The 18,437-nt window shown below is 36.5% G+C and overlaps 2 protein-coding genes across 2 annotated transcripts; one reads left to right on the top strand and one right to left on the bottom strand.

Moving 5' to 3' along the window:
- The first annotated feature begins 12,213 nt into the window (after positions 1 to 12,213).
- Positions 12,214 to 14,066, top strand: LOC6574789. Its single transcript, XM_002000781.2, has 2 exons — positions 12,214 to 12,864; positions 12,927 to 14,066. Exons 1-2 carry the CDS (start codon positions 12,214 to 12,216, stop codon positions 14,064 to 14,066), a joined length of 1,791 nt encoding a protein of 596 aa, XP_002000817.2.
- A 641-nt stretch (positions 14,067 to 14,707) lies between these two features.
- LOC6574788 lies at positions 14,708 to 17,496 on the bottom strand. Its single transcript, XM_002000780.4, has 10 exons — positions 17,014 to 17,496; positions 16,841 to 16,950; positions 16,630 to 16,780; positions 16,389 to 16,572; positions 15,619 to 16,259; positions 15,411 to 15,547; positions 15,160 to 15,349; positions 15,053 to 15,100; positions 14,883 to 14,991; positions 14,708 to 14,826 (listed from the first exon to the last, which is right to left on the bottom strand). Exons 1-10 carry the CDS (start codon positions 17,138 to 17,140, stop codon positions 14,769 to 14,771), a joined length of 1,755 nt encoding a protein of 584 aa, XP_002000816.1. The 5' UTR covers positions 17,141 to 17,496; the 3' UTR covers positions 14,708 to 14,768.
- Positions 17,497 to 18,437: the final 941 nt, after the last annotated feature.

The raw sequence follows: 18,437 nt of genomic DNA, 5'->3' as shown, positions 1-18,437 counted from the left end.
CAAAGTTTAGCGTTTACATGAGCATTTGCCCTGCGGCTCAAGTGCGGAGACACAGGTTCATGCCCCGTCAATTGCCGCTTTTAGTTGCGTTCTGAAACGCTTTGAACACCAGCGACTTTAGTGCCACAGGACACACAACAAAGCAATGTGAGGACTTACGCTCTAATAACTTTTACTTGCATTTAGCCTCGCGCTGCCATTCTGTTTGTATTGCCACGCCCATCTACGCCCCACTGCAACTTGATACACCAATGGATGGGTTCAAACGATATGTTTGCCTTGAGCAAGCACTGCCATGGGGCAAGCATTATAGTTGTACTCGAATTTCAAGCAGCGACAGCCTTGAACGCTGATTTTAGTTACGATTTTACTATTAAAATTTAATTAAATTGTATTATATTTTGTAATTTAAAGAGAATTTTCGATGAGAGCTTGGAATATTAAAAATATTTAAAATAATACGAATTTATGTAGGAATGCTTGAAAAGTTAACCTAAGAGCAACAGTATGTAGTCCTACTCTGATTGAGGAATATTATTATTGGATCATATAATTGATTGACTTTAGAAACAGTAATTGCCATGCCCTAATGAGTAAGCCATATAATTGATCGGCTTTTGTTCAAACATGAACATACATAATAATAAAAATAGAGACAGTACTCGAATAACCTGCGCGTTATCCGACACAAAGTAATAAATATGTCATCCCTTAGTTGCAGCGACCAATGCAGCGTCTAATATATGTAAATGTAACGTGAGCCTGGGCCCAAAGATTCAAAAAAAAGGGACACTTAAGTAAACATCTGGGCACTTGTTTGTGTGAGAAAATGCACCCTTCCAGTGACTGGAAGTAGTTTTAAGAGTCTCTGTTAGGTATATAAGAACTAGGATTTTAAGCAATAAAGAGTTCAGTTAAGATCTTGAATTCGGCAAATGTGGAGTGTTTTTCATTTTAACGCTCTAACATTTTGGTCCTTCGGCGTTCTCTGTGTTTTCCCCACCCGTGGTAAGAGACACAGAGAAAGGAACCAGCGTCTTAATGCTGATAGTTTTAAAACTCAGCTTAAGACAAAATATAGTATATTACTCTGTTTTCCCCCGCCAGTGGTAAGAGACAGAGTATATACATATATAAACTAAAAGTGGTGCTCAAATTTAAAAAAAGAAAAATTTGTAGTGCTGGTGGGTCTGCATTCCCAAAAAGGGACTAGACCAAATAAAAAAAAAAAAAAATTTAAAAATCCGAAAAGTTCGGTTCTCTCGTGAAGTGCGGAGAGAGAAAAAAAAAAACAAAAACAAAAATTGAAGTGATTCTGTTCTCTCGCGTGAAGTGCGGAGACAGAAAAAATTAAAAAAAAATAATAAATAAAAATCCGAAAAATTCGGTTCAAAAAAATAAAAAATCGAAGTAATTCTGTTCTCTCGCGCAAAGTGCGGAGAGGCAGAATACTACCAAAAGGTTTCTGTTCTCCATCCAAAAAGAGAGACAGAGTAAAACTACAGCGAAATTCGACGAAAGAAAGCGACTCATCAGAACCGTCAGTGGCCAACGGGAAGAGGAATATCACCAAGATCATCAGGCGCCCCCTTCAGAGAAGACTGGATCAACAGGAGGACAGCGCGGATAAAATAAAGATAAGTCGTAGTTTAATTTTTTTTAATAAATATAAATAAAAATAAAAAGAATGCTGTCAGAAAAAGTGATAAAGCTCTTGAAAATGCAATCGGACTTAGTGTCCAGATTGAAAAAACTAGACTCATCTGAAGAAATTAGGCCACCGAGCGAAATTTTAGGAGAGTTAGAAAAAATAAAAGAAGAATTAGAAAATAATCATACCTTATTGTTAAAAGTAGGGGTAATAGACCATGCATACTTTAACAATAAGGAATTTGATAAAGCGATGAAAAGCATACAAGATTTGAAATTAGAAATTATGAGGGCTGAGAAAGAAGAAGATAAAGATGTGAAGCATGTTAGAGCAGTCACAGTTCACAAAAGCTCTGAAGAAGAAGTAGAGTTTGAAAGCAAAGTCGAACAGTTAAAACTATATTTAGTAGAAGTATATGAGGACATTGCAAAAGGAAACGTAGGAATCTTCGAGATTCGAAAGAATAAAATTAAATATTTATGGAATAAAGTTTCAAAGCTAGTTCAGGAGCTAAGAAATAAATATGTGTCAAACAAAATGTTTGACGAAGAGGTTAATGAATTAGATTTTGATGTGCAAAATGCAATCAGTGCGTTAGAAGCCAAAAAAGGCACCCCAATTCAACCCATAATCCACGAAAAAATGGATAACCTTCCGGGTCTACCAAAAATTCAAGTCCCAATATTTTTTGGAGATGTCAAAGATTGGGATTTATTCGCTGAATTATTTTGCGACCTTATTGATAGAAGAGAAGATTTAACTCCTTCTATCAAATTCAGTTACTTAAAATCCTCATTACGAGGAGAAGCAAAGAGCATGGTTGCTCATTTATTAACGGGGTCCGCAGATAATTATTCTACCGCTTGGGAATTACTTACCAAGCGATATGAAAATAAAAGGAAAATTTTTCGGAACAATTGAACCGAATAATGGACCTTCCAAATTTAAATATTGACTCATCCAAAAGTATCAATTATTTTATTGATACAATTAATGAGTCAATACATATAATTAAAAGTAAGGCTCAACTTTCAGAAGAAGTTGATAAAATCTTTGCACACATAATACTAAGAAAATTTAGTAAAGAGGCACTTCAATTATACGAAAGCCAAATAAAAAAGACAAAAGAAATACAATTACTGACTGACGTAATGGACTACTTAGATCAGCGACATTGTTCATTATCCACTTCAAATAAGGAGGAAAAGAAAATTCACTCTGGTTACAATTGTCCTATATGCAAAGTAGTAGGTCATAGTACCACACAATGCACGAAATTTAAGGCAATGGTCCCAAGAGAAAGATTGGATGCTGCAAGAAAGATACAGTTATGTTTGAGGTGTTTAAGACACACGAATACTAATAGGTGTACAAGTAGCATGAATTGTTACTTTTGTAAGAAGCCTCATCATACAATGTTACATATAAATACAGAAAAAGTTAATACAGTAGTAACAAATGAAGAGGCCTTATTAGCCACAGCGATAATTAAAGTTAAAACAATAAAGGGGAATTATATCAACTTAAGAGCCTTAATAGATAGTGGATCTCAAAAAACAATTATATCTGAGGAGGCCGCACAGTTGCTAAATTTACCCAGAATCAGAAATGAGACAGAAATAAGTGGTGTCTCATCAGAAAATACTTGTAGGTCGAAACACAAAGTTAAGCTAATAATAAAACCTAGAGAACCAAATAAAGAACAGTTTAGGGTTGAGGCCATCATATTATCAAAGTTAATGAAAGCTCTCCCAGTTAGTAAAGCAAATATAGACATGGCTCAATGGCACAATTTCACTTTTAGCTGATCCACAATTTTATAAACCAGGTCGTGTAGACATAATAATAGGTGCAGACTTATATCCACACGTACTAAAAGATGGGATAGTAAAGATAGATGGATTACTTGGGCAAAAGACTGAATTTGGTTGGATTGTATCAGGTTGTACAAAATCAAAAGGTAAAACAACGATAGTAGCGACAAGTATTGCAATAGAAGACCTAGATCGGTTCTGGGAATTAGAAAACGAAGAAGAAGAAGATGTCAAAGAGATAGAATTTTGTGAGAAAAATTTTCAGAATACAACAAAAATTGATTCAAGGGGTAGATATGTTGTAACAATTCCGTTCAAAGAAGAAAATGAATTAGGAGAATCAAAGCCACAAGCTATAGCTCGATTTCTTAGCTTAGAGAAAAAGCTGCAAAAAAATGAAAAATTAAGAACAGACTACACAAATTTCATGAACGAATACTTGCAGTTAGGACATATGATATCTACAAATAAAGAAGGAAAATATTATTTACCACATCAGGCAGTGTTAAGAGATAGTAGTCTGACAACGAAGCTAAGGGTAGTTTTTGACGCATCTGCAAAAACAACAAATAAGAAAAGTCTAAATGACATTATGTGGACGGGACCAAGAGTTCAAAAAGATATATTTGACATTATATTAAAATGGCGACGCTGGGAATATGTAGTATCAGCAGATATAGAAAAAATGTATAGGCAAATAAAAATAGCAAAACATGACCAAGAATTTCAATATATTGTCTGGAGAGATTCTCCAAGTAAAAAACTAAAGAACTTTAAGCTTACCACAGTCACTTATGGTACTGCATCAGCTCCTTACGTAGCCACTAGAGTTCTTTTAGACATAGCCAATAATTGCAATAACGCAACAATTAAAGAAATAATTAAAACAGATTTTTATATGGACGATCTTATGACAGGCGCTGAGTCCATACAAAACTGTAAAGAAATTGTTGAATGTGTTTCCAGTGAACTAGCAAAAGTAGGATTTAATCTGAGAAAGTGGATTTCAAATAAATCAGAAATAATTGAAGAAATAGACAGAAATGAAGAAAATAAGGTGTTAAGCATTGAAGAGAATGAGTCAATAAAAACATTAGGTCTACAGTGGGAACCCCTCAAAGATGAATTCAAATTTAGTTTCACTGACAACAATATTAAAACAATAAATAAAAGAACAGTCTTATCAACACTTGCTAAAATATATGATCCCTTAGGGTGGTTAGCTCCAGTGACCATAATAGGGAAACTGTTTATGCAAAAGCTATGGCTAACTGATAAAAAATGGGATGAAGAACTATCCAAAGAAGAAATCAAAGAATGGAAAGAGTATCAAGATAATTTGAAACATCTACAAAACCTAAGAATACCTAGGTGGGTCAAAATACAAAAAGATATTGAAGTACAGTTTCATGGGTTTGCTGATGCTTCTGAAAAAGCCTATGCAGCAGTAGTATATGCCAAAGTAGGTAATTCGGTAATGATATTAGCTAGTAAATGTAAAGTTAATCCCAAGAAAAATCGTAAAACTATTCCCAAATTGGAACTATGCGCTGCCCATCTTTTGACAAAACTCATTTCTAAAATAACAGAATCGATTAAAATTAATGTTGAAATCTTTGCGTGGAGTGATTCCACTATCACATTAGCTTGGATCCAAAACGGATTGAATAAAAATAAATTCATTAGAAAAAGAACGGATGAGATTAGGAAAATGTCAGAAATTAAATGGAATCATGTAAAATCAGAAGACAATCCAGCAGATATAGCATCCAGAGGAATCAATACTTATAAATTAGTAGAATGCGAAATTTGGTGGAATGGGCCAAAGTGGTTAGCCAAATCAAAGAACCATTGGCCAAAAGAAGAAGAAAATGTAGATGAAGAAAAAATAAGTGTGAACACTATGATAGAAAACTCAGAAAAGAATATAATAGGTGAATTAATCAAACGATATTCTTGTATGCAAAAATTACAAAAAGTAGTAGCATTTATTATTAGATTTATTAAAATCATAACCAAAAAAACGATACAAAAGCCACAAAAATATATAACAGTAGAAGAATTAAATAACGCTAGAATATTAATTATTAAACAACAACAAGCATGTCAGTTTAGAACAGAAATAGGAAAGCTGTTGGGAAAAAAAAAAAAAAAATATTTACAAAATAAGAGTAAAATAATTAGTTTGAATCCATTTTTAGATGAAAAGGGAATACTTCGAGTAGGAGGAAGATTAGAGAAAGCTAGTATTGGATTTGACGTAAAGCATCCAATTATTCTTGACAAATGCCATTTAGTTAACTTAATAATTAAAGATGCGCACACTATCACTCTGCACGGAGGTATTAATGTAATGAGAAACTATATTCAAAGAAAATATTGGATAATTGGACTCAGAAACTGTCTAAAGAAATACTTACGTAATTGTATTACATGCACTAGATATAATCATACACCCACACAACAAATAATGGCAAATCTCCCTATGAATAGAATTACAATGTCATACCCATTCTTGAATACGGGAATAGACTATGCAGGGCCTTATTATATGAAATGTTCTAAGTATCGTGGGCAAAAAATGTATAAAGGGTACATAGCATTATTTGTGTGCATGGCAACAAAAGCTATACACTTAGAAGCAGTTAGTGACTTAACGTCAGATGCATTTTTAGCGGCAATGAGAAGATTTATTGCAAGGAGAGGAAAATGCTTAAACATATATTCTGATAACGGTACAAATTTTGTAGGAGCAGCTAAAAAACTAGAAAAAGAATTTAAGAAAACAATTCAAGAAAATACAAAAATTTCTTCAACGTTAGAAAAAGAACAAATAAAGTGGCATTTTATCCCGGCGGCAAGCCCTCACTTTGGAGGAATCTGGGAAGCGGGAGTAAAATCAGTAAAATATCATTTAAAAAGAGTAATAGGAGATAGCAATTTAACCTTTGAAGAAATGACGACACTATTATGTCAAATTGAAGCAGTCTTAAACTCCAGACCTCTATACACTACAGGGGATGATATCGATAATATCGAAGTACTAACTCCAGGACATTTTTTAATAGGTAGACCCACAGTAAGTGAAGTGGAGTCAACAGAAAAAAAAAAAATAGGAAACCTAGATAGATGGAAACTGATCCAAAAAATGAGGAGAGATTTTTGGAATAAGTGGAAAAATGACTATTTATATACCCTTCAGCAAAGAAATAAATGGAAAAAAGAGATGCCAAATTTAGAAGAAGGGCAAATAGTATTAATAAAGGATGAAAATTGTCACCCTGCTAGATGGCCACTAGGGATAATAAAAGAAGTTCACAAAGGCCAAGACAATAAAGTTAGAGTCGTAAAAGTTAAATCTCAAGAAGGGTTAGTTACACGACCAATCAATAAAGTATGTCAGCTAGGTGAATTAAAAAATGAAGACTCAGACCTAAGAAGCACAAGACAATCTAGCAGAGGGAAAGGAGGATCAAGACTAAAAGTACTAATGGCAATGCTAGTCTTAGCTCTCTTCTGTCAGGTATCAAGTGCAGAAGTAACGAAAAGCGATAAGATAACAATTTCAAAATTAGGTAACAACTCAGCAATCTATTTAGATCCAATGGGTGAAGTAGAAATAGTAACCTCATCATGGGATCTAATTATTTACTATAACCTAGATTCATATTTTGACATGTTAAAGAAAGGGAGTGAATTAGAAGGGAAAATGAGAGCAGTGTGTACGAAACTACAGAGTTTCGAGGACCAATGTAATATAATACTAAATAATACAAAAAGACGAATAGCAGAATTAGAAGATAATAACAAACTATTTATACTACAAAATAAACCAAGAACCAAACGTGCACCTTTCGAATTCATGGGCTCATTATATCACTTGCTATTTGGGATAATGGATGCAGACGATCGAGAACAAATGGAAGAAAACATGGTCAGTTTATTAGACAACCAACATAACATAAAAAAATTGAGTGAGAAACAGACATCAATAATAGATTCCACAGCAAATATACTCAAAAGAACCACTGAGGAAATCAATATTCATTTCAATGACATGAATATACGTATAGACAATATGACAGAATTGCTAAAAGAATCGTATTATGTGTATAAGGAAGCAATTAATTTCTTTATGATAACAAATCAATTAAATGCCTTAATTGAAGAATGTGACAAGATTCAAACAGGGGTAATAAATATGCTAATTGATATAAATCATAGCAGATTAAGCCCGGTTATATTGAAGCCTTACCAATTTGGGGAAGAAATAGCCAAGATAAAAGAAAGTTTGTCCGAGAATTTAGTCTTACCAGGGAAAAGGACAGGTACAGAACTAAAAGAAATATATCAATTACTTACAACGAAAGGAACCTTTATAGACAACAAAATAATAGTTAACGCCAAGATTCCGCTATTCAGCAGATACCCATCTCATTTATATAAGGTTATCCCAATACCAGTCTACAATGACGACCAAATGATAATGGTACACCAAAGAACAGAATATTTAGTGTATAACTTCGAAATTGATTCTTACCACTTAATGGCCGAAGCCACATTAAATAAATGCAAAAAATGGCAACCAAACAAGCTCATATGTGAAGGTAACTGGCCCTGGGATAATGCCAACGATAACAGCTGCGAAATATCACCATTCAAGCCAAACCGACCGGCGAACTGTATCTATCAAACATTAGTTCATTCAAAAACATACTGGGTTGAATTGGAAGGTAAAAGTAGGTGGTTATTTAAAGTACCGATTAATGAAAAGCTAAGCGTACGATGCAAGGGAGCACAGCAAGAACTAATAGAATTACCAGAACAGGGTGTGTTGAAAATGAAATCAGATTGCACAGCTCGATCAGGAGATAAGACCATAATAGCTCATAATAATGATATTCACACTGAAAAATACGAGAAAATCGCACCCTCATACGTAGGAAAGATTGTTGACGTTCCAAAAATAGTTTGGAACCCATTAGCACTATCAAGAATAAATCATACGAAAGAAATTGAGCATTTACAAATAGCAATACAGCAAATGAAGGAGAGCCATATAGAATTAAAAGGGCTCCATTTTCATCACATATCAGGTCATGCTTCTATGTTAATAAGTATTTTGATTGCATTAATATTAATCATATATACAATAAGAAAATGTAATGTAAAGAGGCGATTAAAAGCTATAACATTTCCTGGTCCCATATAATTTGAAATATAAAAAATATACAGAAAAATACTCGATAACCTGCGCGTTATCCGACAAAAAAATTTATTCGATAACCTGCGCGTTATCAAACTAATATTAAAATGAAAACAAAAAAGCAAATATATTTTTGGCCCCTCTGGCAGAATGTTTGAAAACATGCGAATACTGGATGACCTGCGAGTCATCGAACAAAAAATAAAAATTTTTACAACCACAACATTTTTGGGCCCCTGGCAGAATGTTCAAACATGAACATACATAATAATAAAAATAGAGACAGTACTCGAATAACCTGCGCGTTATCCGACACAAAGTAATAAATATGTCATCCCTTAGTTGCAGCGACCAATGCAGCGTCTAATATATGTAAATGTAACGTGAGCCTGGGCCCAAAGATTCAAAAAAAAGGGACACTTAAGTAAACATCTGGGCACTTGTTTGTGTGAGAAAATGCACCCTTCCAGTGACTGGAAGTAGTTTTAAGAGTCTCTGTTAGGTATATAAGAACTAGGATTTTAAGCAATAAGGAGTTCAGTTAAGATCTTGAATTCGGCAAATGTGGAGTGTTTTTCATTTTAACGCTCTAACAGCTTTAGACTAGAAACAGTAATTCAATAGTCTTTCAACTGTAAAATTTAATTACGTTAGATAAAATACATTAAATATAAAGGCTTAGTAGAGTTAAGCATTCGCTTACAAAACTTCATTTTGAAATTCTAATATAATAAATCAAAATTAGATAGAAAACTAATTAAATTATTAAATTATTATTTTGATTAAATCCCATGCCAAGCGAAGCACTTATCGTTTAAACAGGCGGATGAATGGAAAGCAAAACGGACATACATATATATAAATTTCATATTTCATCTTAATTATTTATTCATTTTTGCCTCTTATATGGCCTCCATTCCACATATATATTAAACCAATGCAATTTACCTGGCTTTAGTTTCTTTTTGCATATTCCCTAAATAACACAAAACAATTGTGTGCCAGCAGGAGTATTTGATATTATTCTACCTTGTATGCAATTTTAGTTGATTGTGGATTATATTATTGACACGCAGCCTGCAATGCGCTTTTGGCAATTGTCCAAAATATTGTAAATAAATTCTAGCATAAGCACAACGGCCATCGATGGCGACCCAAAATGTGTGTTTGTGTGTATGTGTGCGGCTCATTAAATATGTATTAATGTACAAATTAACAATTGATATGCCACAAATTGCCAAGCGTAAAAGTTTTTGCCATTGGCCTGCCATGAAATATTCATTCGATGCGTGCCAAAGTCAAAGAGACAAGTGAATTGTTATCCATATCAAATGTCATTTGATCCCTGACTCCAAATGTTGTCAATGTTGCATGAATTATACATTTCCCTGGTCCCGTGCATGTTCTATCCAAATGAAACCATATCCGAATGCTGTCATTCTTCGTAATTAGACAGTTTGACAGGTCAGCTAGTTTGACGCAGGCAGCATACGGGCTTCTAGCAATGCATTCCATATACAGCAAAAGTTCACATTGGAATGTTCAGGCAATGGTGTATTTTCATGCAATTTAATTAGCGCTTGATAGACAGTCAGTCAAATAAATGAAAGGAAATCTAAGAAAGTCCTAATTTTGGATACTCTCTACTAGGAAATATCCTGAATTTTCAGAGCTCCATGACTTGTATTACTCGATCGAAGATAGATATAAATAAGATATAATATATATATAATTTGGTAAAAATGCAATATACTTCACAGCTTGGCGACTGAGAATAGAGAAACTTTAATAGATATCTAAAATACATATAATAAACATCAACAATCAATACTCACAATAGGATGATGTCTCATAGACCGATCCTTAAATGATGGCTGCTCCCGTCTAGAGCCCTTAATTAAAATTTAGTCAGCGCACAAAGTCCACCAGAATAAACTCTTGACCATAACCCTATGGAGCATACTCACAACATTCGACATAGCATATTCAAAGATAGTTGGTTTTTGATAAACACAAGCTAATTTTAAAAAAGTGGCACACAAATAGCCAGTAATATTGTTTATTTAGCTCGAATATTTCCAGTATAAAAACCATAAGCCTGTCATAAAGTTGCAGTTGAATAAAATTTTACGAACGGTGCCACAAAGCTGAAGCCGCAACGTAATGGCGGTTAATAACTGAGCAAACAAGCATTGTATTGCCTACGAGCTAGATCGACTCTTTCGATTTAGTAACTAATGTTACTTTGGAGACCGGGAACGGAATTCAGAAAGAATTCAAAAAGACTATGGCAGATGCTTTCACCATGATCACTCGATGCTTGCCTTCGGCTTTTTCTGCTTTGCCGTATATACAGTAATCAAACGTATTGCGGATCTGCAGACGCCATTCACTTTGCAGCTCTATCGAACAATAAGACTGCTGACGGGACATGCTATAACTTCCCGTATGCTCTGTCGCCTGAGATTACCCGAAAAGATACTAGAGGTCGAGGTCCATATGGTGGTGATTGTGAGCCTAATTATCAGTACTTTGACAACAGTTCTTATAGCACGTTTGCATCAGGCCGACATTGTGGACGCCGAAAAATTTTTGGTCAGTGGACTTCGCATCATGGCATATCCTGAGCAGCTGGACAACCTATTTTACCTTATTCCTCGGAATCTCGAAGAACGCGTTGACTTGGTGGATCCGCAAATATGGGCACAGAATATTAACAGCCTCAACGACAGCCATGAAGTCCCATCAATGTGACGAACTTTCAGCAACAGCGCCTGCTTCCTCCCAAGCTGCGCCTGGCTCCACAGAAGCTGTGCGGCGTACCACAGTACCTGAGGTTCTATGTACGACCTGGCCTATACTACTTATAAGTTATAAATCACTTTCTAATGCAAATGCACGAGACGGGTATCTCTGTGGTGGATAGAAATAGGACTGCGTCAAGTAAAGCGATTTGGTTTGCTGGCCTAGGTACCTTACAAAACAAATGCCCCGCTTTCCTTGCCACTTGATTTTTTGTGATATATTTGAAGACGTATGCCTATGGCATATTGCTCAGCCTAGTGAGATTTTTGGCAGAGTGGATTTACTTTTGCTACAGAAGAAATGGCAACATAATAATTATTGAGTAAAGATAAGTTTAGGCTAAGATGTTCTTATAAGTATATAATCATTTTTGTATAAAACCTCGAAGTACTTTAATAAATATTGTGCACTCTGCACCTAAAGCAAGCTAAGTTTATTTGTTGTAGAAGGGTGGAACAAAAAAATAATTAAAGTTAAATAAATCTTATGACTCTTATGTACTTACATAAGTATAGATATATGTATATATGAATGCAGACCTGGATATATTCAAATTCATACATAAAATTCGGCTTAATGGTAATTCTAACAGCAACTTTTGCCACAGGAACCAATAAAATGTAATGCCAAGGGGGCAGTTGCAGCGTAATGGTAGCTAATAGCTAGATAAACAAGGAATCAACAGCTTTCAAATGGGTAGCCTGATTGAACAATAAAGTAGTTGAAAGTTTACAGTCATGAGGTGTGCAAGCTTCTGTCTCTGGTGCTGCTGCATTCTGATGCTGGTGGATGGCCAACTAAAGCCCATTGTGGAAGCTGAAGAGGATAATGGAATACTTATTTCGATTATTGCAGAGGTGGATCGATTTGCGCTACCCAAGAACTTTATCACGTACTCAGCACACCAGGAGCGGAGCTTAGGAGCGTTGCAGCAATCGTTAATGAAAATATTTTACCGCCCGGTGATTGTGGCCGGACCCGAGATAGGGAAACTTCATAAAATCATTACTGATCAGAATTTGATATTGGTTTTCTTAAATGAACCTCATGATCCCCTGCTAAGAAGTGTTGAACAATCCTTGACAAGCATCAAGGATGTGTCTACTATATTTGTGTACAAGGTCAAGGATAATGTGCAACCCAAATCTTTTGCGGAATTTCTCTTCAACTGGTGCGTGGACAAAGGCATTTATAATGTTTTGCTGTTGGTAAAGCTGAACAACACTTTTGAAATCTGGACATATCTATATCATTCAGATATAAAGACAGTTATATTACCGCTTAAAGACTTAAAGTCAATGCGACCACAAGATTATCGTAAACATGCAGACTTGGGACAGCACCGATTCTTAGTCGCATTTCACGTGAAATTATCGGAAACATTTCTGGTAAGTCTGATGAACTTATATATATATTGGTACACCAATGTCAAAGATTTTCCTATTTGCAGTACAAAACTCGCGATGGCCGTGTGACATTGGGCGGTCAGATTGGGCTTATGTTGCAGGAGTTAATGCACTATATGAACGGGACAATGGATTTTTTGACCCTTTCATTCAATGAATATCAGAAAGTAATGAACGGGGGCTCGATAGATGATCGCCCTATTGATATTGTAGCCAATTTGGAGCCATATTCATTTGTGGATCCACGTTTTTCGTTTTTTATGTCACGAATTTGCCTGATTCTGCCTTATAGACGTATGGTTCCCTTGCAAAGCTATATTTCATATTTCGACAGGCGAAAGACATTATTCACATTCATGATATTTAATTTCATCGTCTTCATTGCGATCAAGCGCATTGCCAATCCCCGCCAGCCGCTGACCGAGGTGCTCTTTGGAAATTTCCGGCTCCTAGTTTCACAAGCTTTGTCGACACGAATGTTTCGCACCCTGACTCTCGCAGAAAGGATTTTAGAAGTCACCACGCACATCTACAACTTGGTAACATTCAGCATATTCATCAGCGTTCTGACAATGGCTCTTGTCACAGGCCTGCAAATGCCCGATATCGTCGACGATGAAACCTTTTTGGCCAGTGGACTCCGCATCATGGTATATTCAGAGCAGATGGATAACCTCTTCAATGACATTCCGCTGAGTCTACGAAATCGCTTAATTGTGGTTGACAAAAATACGTCGATCGAACATGTGCACAACCTGAACGATTCTTACGCCTATGTGATGATGTCGCACACGTGGCTTGGCTTCAAGTTAAAGCAAAATAGTCTGCGCCTTCCTAAGTTGATATCGGGTCCCGACAAATTGTGCGGCGTTCCGCGTTATATAAGGATCCACGTACAGCCAGGCGTATTCCATTTGAAGCCAATGAAACACTTCTTAAGCCAAGCATTCGAGGCGGGTCTAACTAAGAAATGGAAGCACACGGGATTTGGTCAAGCAGAGGAAATGGGCCTCGTTAGATTAGCTCCCCATGATCTGCCGAGCGTTTATCCACTGCCCATGGACTTCTTCATCCACGCCTTTTTGATATATGCTTTTGGCAACTTTACGGGCATTGTAGTTTTTTTGATAGAGTGGCTGTACTTTCGCTGGAATCATATTCGCAATAATCATATTGTAGTTTAGGTATTAGATTGTTTAGCTAATATAAATAATCATTTTCTTTAACACCTTTAAGCACTTCAATAAATATTGCACGTGTTGCGCACTCTAAGAAAAATGAATACGGTTTTGTAATTGTTTGTTTTTACATTTAAAACAAAAGTCTGGTAAACTGTGAATGAATCGTATGCTTATCAGAAAATCTTATAGACAGATGTGTGCTATACAAAATCCGAATATGGTCTCATAATAAGCACAGAGGTAATATTTTGTCTACTTTTCATATTTTTATCTAAAAATTTTAATTGCGAATTTCTTTAGGTTTATGATTATTATATTAGTCATGTTTATCTGGAGCTAAACCACTAATTTATACTCTCAATACCCCAGTTTTTTTTTATTTTTAAATTTTATTTTGCCCTATTTTAGTTAGCATTAATATATCTGAGATAGATCATATGTATTAATGCTATTGTGAGTGAGACTCTAAATTATGGACTCAGCTAGACGATGAGCATGATATAGTAATTGTCTCTGTATATTCATATATCAGATTTTCAAAGTGTACCGACAACACGTAAATGTCTATACTTTAAAGCCTATCAGCTAGATGTTAGACTTTTCGTATAAGCCCCACTCTAAGATCTATCTGAATAGACGTTTAATTAGTCTGTTTTATTTACTTTTGGTTTATTGTTCGGGTGTATGCATCGATAAATCCTTGTCTTATTTCAGCAGCTTGGCATAATGTTCTTTGTGAATGAACTTATAGCGCCAGACGAAGCTGTGAATTAAATTGGGAATTAGTTAAAGTTGAAGCCATGCGAATCTGTGACTCACCCGATTGCAATAAACGCCACCAAGAATAGCGCTGCGCTGACGAAATTGAAGAGGCCAGGGTAGATAGACAGCGAGTGCTGATAGATTAGTGTGTACAGCGGTGCAGCGACTATTAAACGGAAATTATATCAATGTAAAGTCCGTTAGATGTGCAGGTGAGACGCTCTTACCAAAAGGTGCAAAGGATTGGAAAACATTTTTGATGGAGAAAATTTTACCTGCAAGTTGGGGATGATATTGATTATTAGAGCAAATATTGAATGGATTGTGGACTTGCCCAAATCGGAGGCGGGTACTATATTCGAGACGATGGTCCTGCACATGGGCCCGCCAATGGAACGGAAGATGCCAAGGGCAATCGATAGATACATGTGCCAGGGCAGCATGGCGAAGCCCTTGGTCAGATTGCTCAGTATTTCCGAGCCGAGCGAGAGCAGCGCCAGGGTCACCACGGACAGGCCAAAGACCTTGAGGTCATCAAATACATATATTTACACAGCTGACACACTGAGCAACTCATGCACCTACCTTGCGCAGCATCAGGAATCCAATCAGAGCGCCCAGCATGGGCACAACTTGGCTGATGGTCTCAAAGAATGTGAACTCGCGCACAGACCAGTGAAACTTTTGGCGCACAAACAAGTACATGACGGTCATGGCACCATCTAAATGACAATTTGATACGAGCATTGAGAATTTCTGCAGCTGTACAGCTGTCCGGCTTAGGAAAACTCACCAACAACGAACATGGACATAAACATGGTCAACGTAACCAGCCAAATGATTTCGCGTGCATGATGCTCACGCGGCTTGCAGCACGTCTTGAACATCTCCTTAATGTGCGTTACGCTGAACAGACCCACGTTTTGGGGCTCGGGCTCAGATTTCATCTCGGACTTTTGCGAGTCCGTGGGTTTCGGCTCCTTCTTATCATCCAAATGTATTTCGGTGGTACACAGCTCGCTCGCGGAGCTCTCCTTCTTGTTCTCATTTGCTTTCAGACCAAATAAAACAATATTCTTACTATCTAGCTCCGATTCAGGCTTTGAATCGGATTGTTTTGCTGTGGGATCTGCATCTTTGTCGAGCTCTTTCTTTGCATCATTGGTGCTGACTGCAGTCAGTTGGGTATCACAGACAATATTGGGTAAGTCCTTTTCGGCTTTGTCGGCTTTCTCAGCTTCCTGTTTGGCATCTTTTTCGAGGCGTATGTGCAAGCTCTCTGGCAAATAGAAGATGATAAATAGAGTGGCAAACACGATAATTGCCGCTGAGATGCCCTGGGTAATAGAGGCGCTTGTGGCCTCATACACATAGCTGGACAACAAAGAGCCACTGCTGAGCGCTACAAACACCAGAAACTCTATGGCAATCATTCTATAGGGGGGGGCGAGAAGCAAAGAGCTTTAGAATTCACAAGCTAAGGAGATGTGATTGAACTTGATTATGGAAAATATCTCAATACACTTAAAATGTAAATCAAAATTTCTCCGAGTGTATGCGCACCTGTAGGGCCGGTTCTTAACGTTGGTGATGTCCGACAGAAAACAAAAGGCAGCCACTGAAAAGACACACATGCCGCCCAGCAGGGAGTGCGGCACTGCGGCCAACGTATACCGCCAGGGATTAATGTCATGATGGCTGGATAGCGCACATATGAAGGTATTTATCAGAGCAGAGCCAGCGAAGCCTGCAAGGGTATTAAAGGCTTAGAATTGAGAAATCTCAAGCTCTGTGCATTGCCAACCAATCATAGAGACGATGAGCAGAGGCTTGCGTCCATAGTGATCCGACCAGGAGCCAATGAACAGGCCGCACACGGCTGGCACAATGCTCTCCATTAGAGTGCGCGTGAGGAACATGTCGGCCACGTAGGACTGTATCTCCGTTTCAATGGCCTGGAATCCTAATGGTATTTGAATAATTACGCATGGCTAGATTAGTTCTGATGCACATACATGGATCTCGGGGCTGGCCTCCTTGTCGTCCAGGTGGCTGCAGTCGGACTCGTTGTAATGGAAAATCACTCTGCATGTCTGATATATAATCTGATTGCGCATTACAACGCCTGCGGAATGTAAATAATTATAAGTATGAAGAATAAAGAGTTATGTATGGCATGTTTGCTTACCTGAGAGCATGTGCGAGAAGATGAGCATGACTATAACTGGCTCTATATAGAACATATAGAAGAGATCGCGCCATGGCAGACTTCTCAGCTTGTCTACGGCTGCACCAATTACATTTTTTTCCACCATTGCATTTATTTCTTATGCAATCGACTCGAGGGAGAATATTTCTAGCTTTACTTGAAATATATTAAATGATATTGAAATATTCACTCAGTCATTTGGCACAAATTTCATATAATTATTTCGATTTGCTTTCCCAGAGAAAGTTTCTATTTTAAATTGCAAATTTATCTATAATCATATGTCCGACACGCTCTTTGCACACATTCGATGTACGATAGATGCCTGCTAGACCCAAACTATTCACTGGGTCAACACGAAACCGGTTAGATCGCGTTGAGTTTTTGAACTGAGCTGGTGCCAGTCAGAGTCAGAGCTAATATAGAATGAAACCGGCTGTTAGATCGGTTTTAGGGGAACTTTTCTGAACAAACAGAGTTGAGCTCGAGCACGCTACTGCCCATTGGCATGAGCCGTGATGATGGCGCAAGTAATCAAAATAATCTGATATTCACAATCGGAATAACATACAATTTAAGTGATTTTTTGTTGTTGTTGTATATATTTAATTGTCAAACTGTGCGAAAACAACAGCAATTTTAATGAATGTCTATGGTCGAATCGTTCTCTTTGCCCTTCTAAAGGCAGGCATGTGTCAAATTGTCAATGCTAATAAATAATATGTATATTTTATTCTTATTCATTTCTGTTATATACACATTTTTCAATATATATTTTGTTTTATTTGTATACAAGCAATTATTTTATAATACATTTGGCATTTAAATTATATGTTGAATATTTAATGGCACGAAGAGAGTATGAATATTTACCGCGATTTATCATAAACGTGTAAAAAAGCATCGCTAATTTGGAATCTTCACAGAATATACAAATATACTCGTTCTTCTCACTTCAGCCGAAAGGTTCGGCCATTTCGAATGCTCAGTTACCTTTAGACTTCTAGATGTGCCGTTTCTTTGCTTTTCTCGTATTCCAAACTGTATCAAATTCAGAAAATTAATAAAATGTTTTTAATTAAAATCCATTTATGTTTGTTCATTTTTTCCCAGAGAATTTTAATTATATTTGGGCTCTGCTTTTGTGCATGCATATCTAAGATATTTACTTTTTGAATAATTTTTACACCTATTCCAGAGAATTGCGTCAATTAGCATGTTTTGCTTTTGTATAAGCAGCTGGTTCACTTGGTCAATAGATGAGCAATAGCAATATGAACAAGCCTAAACAAAAACAGTGTGAAAACCTTCTTCATGGCAATCGAAAATTCGTGGAATTGAGCTCAATGAAGGTTGTTTCAAGCGGTTCTTCAAATGACTGCAAATACAGACATTCGACAGGA

This window comes from Drosophila mojavensis, unplaced genomic scaffold (genome assembly GCF_018153725.1).
Source record: "Drosophila mojavensis isolate 15081-1352.22 unplaced genomic scaffold, ASM1815372v1 contig_231, whole genome shotgun sequence".
Lineage (NCBI taxonomy): Eukaryota > Metazoa > Arthropoda > Insecta > Diptera > Drosophilidae > Drosophila > Drosophila mojavensis.
The sequence above is the reverse complement of the archived record's forward strand: the minus strand, read 5'-3'. Positions and strand labels throughout refer to the sequence as shown.

Coding starts and splice junctions, on each gene's coding strand:
- LOC6574789 (XM_002000781.2), top strand. CDS start 12,214: ATGAGGTGTGCAAGCTTCTGTCTCTGGTGCTGCTGCATTCTGATGCTG. Junction 12,865..12,926: donor AATTATCGGAAACATTTCTG/GTAAGTCTGATG, acceptor TCCTATTTGCAG/TACAAAACTCGCGATGGCCG.
- LOC6574788 (XM_002000780.4), bottom strand. CDS start 17,140: ATGGTGGAAAAAAATGTAATTGGTGCAGCCGTAGACAAGCTGAGAAGT. Junction 15,548..15,618: donor TATGTCCATGTTCGTTGTTG/GTGAGTTTTCCT, acceptor ATTGTCATTTAG/ATGGTGCCATGACCGTCATG. Junction 15,350..15,410: donor GATTCCTGATGCTGCGCAAG/GTAGGTGCATGA, acceptor GATGACCTCAAG/GTCTTTGGCCTGTCCGTGGT.